The sequence below is a fragment of the Heteronotia binoei genome, chromosome 17, assembly GCF_032191835.1.
Source record: "Heteronotia binoei isolate CCM8104 ecotype False Entrance Well chromosome 17, APGP_CSIRO_Hbin_v1, whole genome shotgun sequence".
NCBI lineage: Eukaryota > Metazoa > Chordata > Lepidosauria > Squamata > Gekkonidae > Heteronotia > Heteronotia binoei.
In genome coordinates this window covers 49,152,404-49,161,799 of record NC_083239.1, presented here as the reverse complement: position 1 = coordinate 49,161,799, position 9,396 = coordinate 49,152,404, and the positions used below count along the sequence as shown (strand labels likewise).

The window sequence follows — 9,396 nt, the reverse complement described above, 5'->3', positions numbered from 1 at the left end:
AAAAGAGGGAGGGAGGAAAGGAAGGGAGGGAGGAGGGAGGGAGGGAGGGAGGTGGAAAGAAAGCAACTTTAACTTTAAATGCATTCTCCAACTGCCAGCTGGCTTGGCCTGGAGAAGTGATTTCAAGAGAGAACTGCCTTCTCCAAGCTGGCCAGCAAGATGGTGGGGAGCTCTGAGAGCCATCCAATATGTGTGAAAGAGCCACAGTTTGGCCACCCCTGCTCCAGGGGAACTTCTACTTCCAGGAGAATCCCCAGCACCACCTGGAGGCTGGCAACCCTAGCAGACCCCCCCTTTGGGGCTATCCGGCTCAGGTGAAGAGGGTCTTCTGCCCCTAGAATAAGCTTCCCCCCCACCCGCCATTTCTAGGGTTTCCTTTACCAGGTCAATATCCTCACCCTTCACCCCAAAGCAACAGAGATCACCAAAAACACAGGCATGCGATGACAAGATCAGTTCATGTTATCATTTCATCCATTTGATGACCTTCTCCACTACTGCCACAGCCTCCTACCCCCATTCCCGGCGGGGCGGGGGGGGGGGGCGAGCTTTCAGTTTTCTCAACACTGCTACTTTGACCCCCATCGCAGCATTAGAAGAAGAAGAAGAAGAAGATTGTAGATTTATACCCCGCCCTTCTCTCTGAATCAGAGCCTCAGAGCAGCTCACAATCCCCCGCAACAGACACCCTGTGAGGTGGGTGGGGCTGGAGAGGGCTCTCTCAGAAGCTACCCTTTCAAGGACAACTCTGAGAGAACTGTGGCTGACCCAAGGCCATTCCAGCAGCTGCAAGTGGAGGAGTGGGGAATCAAACCTGGTTCTCCCAGATAAGAGTCCGCACATTTAACCACTACACCAAACTGGCGCACACACCTTTGGGAAAGGAGGTATGGAGACTGAGGAGGAGGGGAAAGTGGCGCAGAAGTTATTGCTTTAATTTACGGGATGTCAGCCGTAGGCATATCTTTTGGAAATGAAATGTTCGTTTTTTAAGGCAGAATGAATAAAATTGCCACCTTCTTCTCCCTCTCCCGGGCTCTAATTAACCTTTTATTTCTTTTAATTACATAATGACACGGGAGGAAGTATTGGCTGGATCTGGGGAAAGGTTCTTTTTTAAAAGCAAAAAGCAAAAACCAGAGCTCTCGGTCGCCGTTCTAATTGGCCAAGATGTGGCCCCCTACAGCAGGGGTGTCGATCGCATTTGTTATGAGGGCGGGATCTGACCTAAATGAGACTTTGTTGGGCCAAGCCATGTTGGGTTGGGCTGGGCCATGTGTGTACCTGTTTAAGATTAGATAGCAGAGATATAAACTTTATAAAGGACACAGACAGACAAAGATTTTAAAAAAAAAACCCTTAAAACATTAATACTCAATTTTAAAAGTGCTTTCTTTGTATTTCTCCCGTGTGATCCAGGGAACTGGGCCAAGGAAGTTCTGGCTCTTTCCTTCCTTCCCCAGGGGACCAGGAGGGGAAGGAGCCTCAGCCAATAGAATGAAGAGAGTTGGTTCGGTAACTCTGTTGTGCAATTGAGAGAGTCTGGCAAAGCAAGCTATTATGCAGAAGGAAACAAGAGAGAGGGAGAAGGAAGCAGATGACAGCCAGTTGCTCGGGGACCTGATTTGGCCCCTGGGCCGCATGTTTGACTCCCCTGCCCTACAGTTTTTTATTGGACAAATTATGAAAGCAAACTAGTCTCAGAGGATAAACCATGATGGTTTGCAGTGGAAGAGTAAGGCTGAAATTCTGTAGCACCTGAGCACCCAAGACGTCTTTCAGAATCTGAGCTTTTGAGAGACGAAGCCCAGTTCGTCAGAGACAAGTAGAGATGGAGATCTCTGAGTCCTTATAGGCCACTCAGAGAGGTGCTGGAAAGAATGCTCATGAAGGACGCAAAAACTCAGATCTCCTTTCCTAATGGCACATGACAAAGTCGGTTTTGACTCTTGAAAGCTTAGACCCTGAAAATCGTAAGAATCCTAGAATCATAGAGTTGGAAGGGACCTCCAGGGTCATCTAGTCCAACCCCCTGCACCAAGCAGGAACTTCAAAAATACCTCCCCCACCACCACTAAGTACTTCCCCAGTAATCTCTGCTCTATGGCCAGAAGATGGCAAAAACCTCCAGGATCCCTGACAAAACTAGCCTGGAGAAAAAATTCTGACTTACCCCAAAGTGGCATTCAGTATTTCCCTGGGTGTGTAAGAAAGGGCCATGAGAGCTAAGTACTGATGCAACCCTTCCTGCCCCCATGATCCACTTAAGTTCAGAATCAGCCCTCTAAGCTGCAGAGTCTTGTGAGCAAAAATTCTACTTTGTGAGCTATCGGCATTAAAGCTGTGATCTACTGCATAAATTAGTTTGCCCTAAGGCCATGTTTCCTGAACGGAGGCAAAAATGTGTGAGCATTGTGAGCTAGCTCACGCTAACTCAGCTTAGAGGGATCACTGGCTGTCAGATGGCCATTTAGCCCAGAGGTGTCAAACTCGTTTGTTACAAGGGCCAGATCTGACATCAATATTACTTTGTTGGGACGGGCCACGTGTGCCATAAAGTGCAATGCTAGATACCATAGATATAAACTTTATAAAGGTCTCAGGCAAATTCAATTAATGAGATTATTTTTTACTCAAAATACAAGCAAAAGGAATTGGTTCCTAGCAGTGAAAGCAATTGAAGATGAAGATGAAGATACTGGATTTAGATCCCGCCCTCCACTCCGAAGAGTCTCAGAGCGGCTCACAATCTCCTTTCCCTTCCTCCCCCACAACAGACACCCTGTGAGGTAGATGAAGATATTGGATTTATATCCCGCCCTCCACTCCGAAGAGTCTCAGAGCGGCTCACAGTCTCCTTTCCCTTCCTCCCCTCAACAGACACCCTGTGAGGTAGATGAAGATATTGGATTTATATCCCACCCACCACTCCGAAGAGTCTCAGAGCGGCTCACAATCTCCTTTCCCTTCCTCCCCCACAACAGACACCCTGTGAGGTAGATGAAGATATTGGATTTATATCCCGCCCTCCACTCCGAAGAGTCTCAGAGCGGCTCACAGTCTCCTTTACCTTCCTCCCCCACAACAGACACCCTGTGAGGTAGATGAAGATATTGGATTTATATCCCGCCCTCCACTCCGAAGAGTCTCAGAGAGGCCCACAATCTCCTTTCCCTTCCTCCCCCACAACAGACACCCTGTGAGGTAGATGAAGATATTGGATTTATATCCCGCCCTCCACTCAGAAGAGTCTCAGAGCAGCTCACAATCTCCTTTATCTTCCTCCCCCACAACAGACACCCTGTGAGGTGGGTGGGGCTGGAGAGGGCTCTCACAGCAGCTGCCCTTTCAAGAACAACCTCTGCCAGAGCTCTGGCTGACCCAAGGCCATTCCAGCGGGCGCAAGTGGAGGAGTGGGGAATCAAACCCGGTTCTCCCAGATAAGAGTCTGCCCTTTCAAGGCCAACCTCTGCCAGAGCTATGGCTGACCCAAGGCCATTCCAGCAGGTGCAAGTGGAGGAGTGGGGAATCCAACCTGGTTCTCCCAGATAAGAGTCTGCCCTTTCAAGGACAACCTCTGCCAGAGCTATGGCTGACCCAAGGCCATTCCAGCAGGCGCAAGCGGAGGAGTGGGGTATCAAACCCGGTTCTCCCAGATAAGAGTCCACACACTTAACCACTACACCAAACCGGCTCTCCCAAACCGGCAATTGATTTATTGGAGAATCCACAAAAGCCCTAACAAATATATTTAATCATATGCAAGACTAGGTTTTCCCCCAAGGGATACCATAAAATGGGGAATACCTTACGTTTCCATACAACCACTTCCTTGCATGCCGGGTAAGAGCTCTGGGCAGGCCAGTTCTGGCTCTGGACCTTATGTTTGATACCCCTGATCTAGCCTCTGCTTAAAAACTGGCAAAGAAGGAGAGCCCACCGCCTCCTGAGGAAGCCTGTTCCACTGAGGAACCGCTCTGACAGGAAGTTCTTCCTAATTCCTAATAGAATCCCTATTGATTTTGGTCTCCAAGGACTCAAAATCTAACTAGAAGAAAACTGTCCATTAAAGACAGGGCTGAGAGACTGGGGGTGGGTGGGTAGGAAGCTGTAACACCCCCCCCCAAAGTTTCTCTGAATGCTGCCCTTTCCATTAACCTCAAGTCTGGGACTTACTGACAACAATGCCAGGGTGGTGGTACAATATGTATCTTCAGAGTGCCCGGATACATTGCACCCCATCTCTCTTAGCTATCCTAGTAAAATTAAATATCTATCACAAACACCTTTCACCCATCACAGGAATGGGGGTTTGCAAATAAATTTGAAGAATCTGCCATCCAAAGCAAGTTTTAATTCCCCCTCCTCCATTTTTCTTAATTTGGATTTGGGTTAGTTTTCGGGCAATTCAATTCCACAGCCAAAACCGCAAGACACGTTGCTTACTTACACTGTTTCGTCGTCCTTGAACTCCAACTCCCCACTGGAGTCTTCGTAGTCTATGCCCCCTCCTCTTGCGGTCCCTTCCACAGTCTGGTAGGGGACCATGACTGTCCCCCTGGCCCCTGAGCTCCGGATCACCTTGACCTCCAGAGTCCCTTGGCACTCGCTGACCCTGAGCAGTTTGTCTTGGAAGGTGAAGATGCCAGCGTGGTCATCATCCAAAATGGTCACAGTGGCCACCAAGGGCGCTACGAGCCGCCCCTTTGGGTGGTCAGCCGAGTCCGACTCAAACATGCCCTCCGCATCCCCCACCCGCAGGTTGAGCAGCCGCACGAAAAAGTGCTCGTCTTCCTCAAAGATATCGTCATCGATGATGCCGATCTTCAGTTCCTTCTGGGTCTCCCCTGGCTTGAAGATCAAGGTCCCCTCACTGTACTCGTAGTCTGAGCCTGCCTTTGCTGAGCCATCCTCTGTCTTGTAGTCGACGTAGAAAGTATTGTACGTGTCGCCGCCCTGCTCGCAGGCCACGGTCAAAGTGACTGAGCCACAGTTCTCTAAGCAGTGATACATACACGGCTCGAAGAAGATCTTGCTGTAGTTCTCCTCCACCTCTGCCTCCGAGGGCACCTCCAGCAGGTTAGCAGACTTCTTGGAGTACTCAGAGATATGTTTTTTGAGGATGTTCCCCGCTCCGGTCATCAGGCGGGTAGCCTGGATACGATAGAAGGCACGGCTCTTTTGCTGGTGCAAGAGGGCATAATAGTTGGCCATCTCGACGAGCTGTTCCAGTTCTTTGTCCGGGTGCTTCTGCTTCAGGTCCTTCAGGATCTGGATGACCTCTTTGCGGCTCTCGTCCAACTCTTTCTCCTCCTGTGTCGTGACAGGCAGTGGTGCCACAGAAGCTGCGCTTCCGTCCACAAATACACTCTCCCGGTGGTCATTGGCCACAAAGCTACCGTCCATCTCAATCCCCTTTGGGAATTCACCCTCTGTTCCAATAATGATCCCGCTGCGTGGATCTGCCCGATACCTCTTGTAGACATATTTGTAGAACAGCAGGCGCTTGTCCGCCATCCAGGCAAAGACCACACAGACGGGGAAGAAGACAAGGGTGAGTAAGGCTTCCCAGACTTTTACCACCCCTGGAGAGAAGACAGCAAGGATGAGGTACAACCAAATGTAAGCAAAGATGCTCCAGGATGCTGTGACAAAGAAGACTCTCAGGTGTTTGATCTTGCGGCTCTCCCCAGCGGGGATGACGTAGACACACACGGCGATGACCACAAACATGTTGAAGGCCGCGCTGCCCACAATGGTGCCCGGGCCCAGTTCCCCTGCTTCAAAGTTGTGACCGCAGACCTCGATGACAGAGAGGAGTATTTCGGGAGCAGAGGAGCCCAAAGCCATGAGGGTAAGGTTGGAGACCGTCTCGTTCCAAATTCGCACAGTACCAATGCTCGTCTCGCCGTTGGACTTGGTGATAGTGATCTCCTTCTCCTTAGATGTGATCACCTCGATGGAGGCCATGAAGCGGTCAGCAATGATGGAGACACCCAGAAACATATACATCATAGCCACGAAGTAGACAATCGCCCGGGCGGCCTTGTCACCCATGGACGGGTTATCCGGCTGCCAAACAGGGAGGATAACCCCCGGCTGACACCCGCCGGCCTCCTCACAGGTGTTGTTGGCTTCCAGCTCATTTTCGTAGGCTCCCACGTGGGAAGTGTTCTCTGCCAAGACGGCTGAGGCCACCAAAACTTTGGCGAGGGTGTAAGAGGACAGCCACCATCCCCACCTTGATGGCATCATCCTCCTTCGGCAGGTCACGCCCACAGGATCTGAGGAGAAAGAAGCGGAGAAAAGAATTAGGACAATCAGTAGTAATTCTCCAGGGCAGGGGTGGAATTCTATCGGGAGCTCCTTTGCATATTAGGCCACACACCCCTGACATAGCCAATCCTCCAAGAGCTTACAAGGCTCTTTTTTGTAAGCTCTTGGAGGATTGGCTACATCAGGGGTGTGTGGCCTAAATTGCAAAAGTGCTACTGCTGGAATTCCACCCCTGCTTCAGGCTAGCATACAATAAAAGCAGCAACAGAATCATAACCAGGCACAGGGCTTTTTTTGTAGCAGGAACTCCTCTGCATATTAGGCCACACCCCCTGATGTAGCCAATCCTCCAAGAGCTTACAGGGCTCTTAGCCCAGGGCCTTCTGTAAGCTCCAGGAGGATTGGCTACATTAGGAGGGTGTGGCCTAATATGCAAAGGCAGAGCTTTTTTGTAGCAGAAACTCCTTTGCATATTAGGCCACACCCCCTGATGTAGGCAATCCACCTAGAACTAGCATTAGGCTCTATGATGGAGACCTGTAAGCTCTTGGGGGACTGGCTACATCAGGGGTGTGTGGCCTAATGTGCAAAGGAGTTCCTGCTACAAAAAAACTCCCTGAGTCAGGCACCACAATTCTGGAGATCTTCCGAACTGGTGCCTTTATCTCCTGGTGCCTTCTAGATCCAAGACTCCTCGTGGGACCTGCTTCCTGCGCGGAGGTGTTTTTCTGCAGCATAGGGAACATCAAGGGCACCCAATGAAACTGATGGGCAGTAGGTTCACAACAGACAAAACGAAATACTTCTGACATTGAGAGTAGGGTTGCCAAGTCCAAATCAAGAAATATCTGGGGACTTTGGGGGTGGAGCCAGGAGCAAGGGTGTGACAACCATCACTGAACTCCAAAGGGAGTTCCGGTCGTCACATTGAAAGGGACAGCACACCTTTTAAATGCCTTTCCTCAATTAGAAATAATGGATAGGGGCACCTCCTTTTGGGGCTCATAGAATTGGGCCCCCCAGTCCAATCTTTTTGAAACTTGGAGGGTATTTTGAGGAGAGGCACTAGATATTATGCTGAAAATTTGGTGCCTCTACCTCAAAAATCAGGGGCCCCCCCAGAGCTCCAGTTACCCATAGATCAATTCTCCATTATATCCTATGGGAATCAGTCTCCATAGGGAAGAATGGAATGCCTAGCAGACATTTCCCTCTCCCCCCTTTCTGACAATCCTGAAGTGGGGGGAGGGCTTCCAAAGCAGGGGATCCCCTGCTCCCACCTGGGGATTGGCAACCCTAGTTGAGAGTGATTAAAATCTGCGATTCACTGCCGGAGGTTGTCGAGATGGCTACAGGAATAAAGAGCTTTAAAAAGAGGATTAGACGGATTTGTGGAAGATAAATCTATCAACGGCTACTTGCCATGGTGCCTGAAGGGAGCTTCCATATTCAGAGGCACTAAACCTCTGAATCCCAGAGCCAGGAGACAACATCAGGGAAGGTCCTGCCTTCTAATGCCCTGTTTTTGGCCATCCAGAGGATGGTACACCACTGTGTGATGGACCCTCACTGGTCTGGTCCAGCAGGGCTCTTCTGATGTTCTTATCATGGGAAGGCCTCAGCCTCTCTGCCCTGTTGTTGGCCCTTCAGAGGAACTGTCTGGCCATTGTGTGAGACAGGATGTTGGACTAGATGGATTGCTGGTCTGATCCAGCAGGGCTCTTCCAATGTTCTTATGAAGGCCTCAGCCTCTGGGCCCTGTTGTCGGTCCTCCAGAGGAACTGGTTGGCCACTGTGTGAGACAGGATGCTGGACTAGATGGACCCTCACTGGTCTGGTCCAGCAGGGCTTATCTGATGTTCTTCTCAGGGGAAGGCCTTGGCCTCTTCCCCATTGCTGGCCCTCCAAAGGAACTGGTTGGCCACTGTGTGAGACAGGATGTTGGACTAGATGGACCCTCACTGGTCTGGTCCAGCAGGGCTCTTCTGATGTTCTTCTCAGGGGAAGGCCTTGGCCTCTCTGCCCCGTTGTTGGCCCTCCAAAGGGACTGGTTGGCCACTGTGTGAGACAGGATGCTGGACTAGATGGACCCTCACTGGTTTGGTCCAGCAGGGCTCTTCTGATGTTCTTCTCAGGGGAAGGCCTTGGCCTCTCTGCCCCGTTGTTGGCCCTCCAGAGGAACTGGTTGGCCACTGTGTGAGACAGGATGCTGGACTAGATGGACCCTCACTGGTCTGGTCCAGCAGGGCTCTTCTGATATTCTTATCAGGGGAAGGCCTCGGCCTCTCTGCCCTGTTGTTGGCCCTCCAGAGGAACTGACTGGCCACTGTATGACAGGATGCTGGACTAGATAGATCCTCACTGGTCTGGTCCAGCAGGGCTCTTCTGATGTTCTTATCAGGGGAAGGCCTTGACCTTCGTTATTTCCAGTGGAGGAAAGATGTTTAAAAAGAGCATGATCCCTTTAAATGTGATGCCCAGAACTCCCTTTGGAGCTCAATCGTGCTTGGCACAACCTTGCTCCTGGCTCCGCCCCAATGTCTCCTGGCCCCACCCCCAAAGTCTCCTGGCTCCTCCCCTAAAGTCCCCAGATATTTTTTGAATTGGATCTGGCAACCCTACTGAGGGGCCCCGTGACTTCCTTGGTTGAGTCGATCCATCTCATGATGGGCATTCCTCGTTTCCTGCTGCCTCCACTTCTCTTAGTGTGAGTCGAACTAAAATGGCCGCCTTCCGAACATTTGGCCCATCAAAGAAACACAGAATGGCATAAGCTTTTCTCTGCCACGAGGAGCTGACACAGCGTGATCGCAAAGATCTGTCCGAGTTCTCAAAACGCCAGATCTGAAACTTCAGATGCAACATTTAACACCCTGCATGTGTGTGTGTGTGTGTTTTAAAGGCTGTAACCGACACACAACGATCTCACATGGCATATGGCAGGGGTGGCCAATGTTTTTTTTGCCTACAACTCCCATCAGCCCCAGCCATTGGCCATGCTGGCTGGGGCTGATGGGAGTTGTAGGCAAAAAAAAATCCGGAGAGCTACCATTGGCCACCCCCGGCATATGGGTTCCTGGACCATATTGCTTCATCAGGCGGTAAGCAGGGGGGTGAAAT

General features: G+C 50.8%; 1 protein-coding gene across 1 annotated transcript in view; it reads right to left on the bottom strand.

Annotated features, from left to right (window-relative positions):
- SLC8A2 (solute carrier family 8 member A2) overlaps positions 1-6,280 on the bottom strand; it is a 92,241-nt gene extending 85,961 nt beyond the window's left edge. The window contains exon 1 of the mRNA XM_060258322.1: positions 4,451-6,280. Within this exon, the coding sequence (XP_060114305.1) occupies positions 4,451-6,255 (1,805 nt within the window). The 5' untranslated portion in view covers positions 6,256-6,280. The remainder of the gene's footprint in view (positions 1-4,450) is intronic.
- Between the last annotated feature and the right edge of the window lie 3,116 nt (positions 6,281-9,396).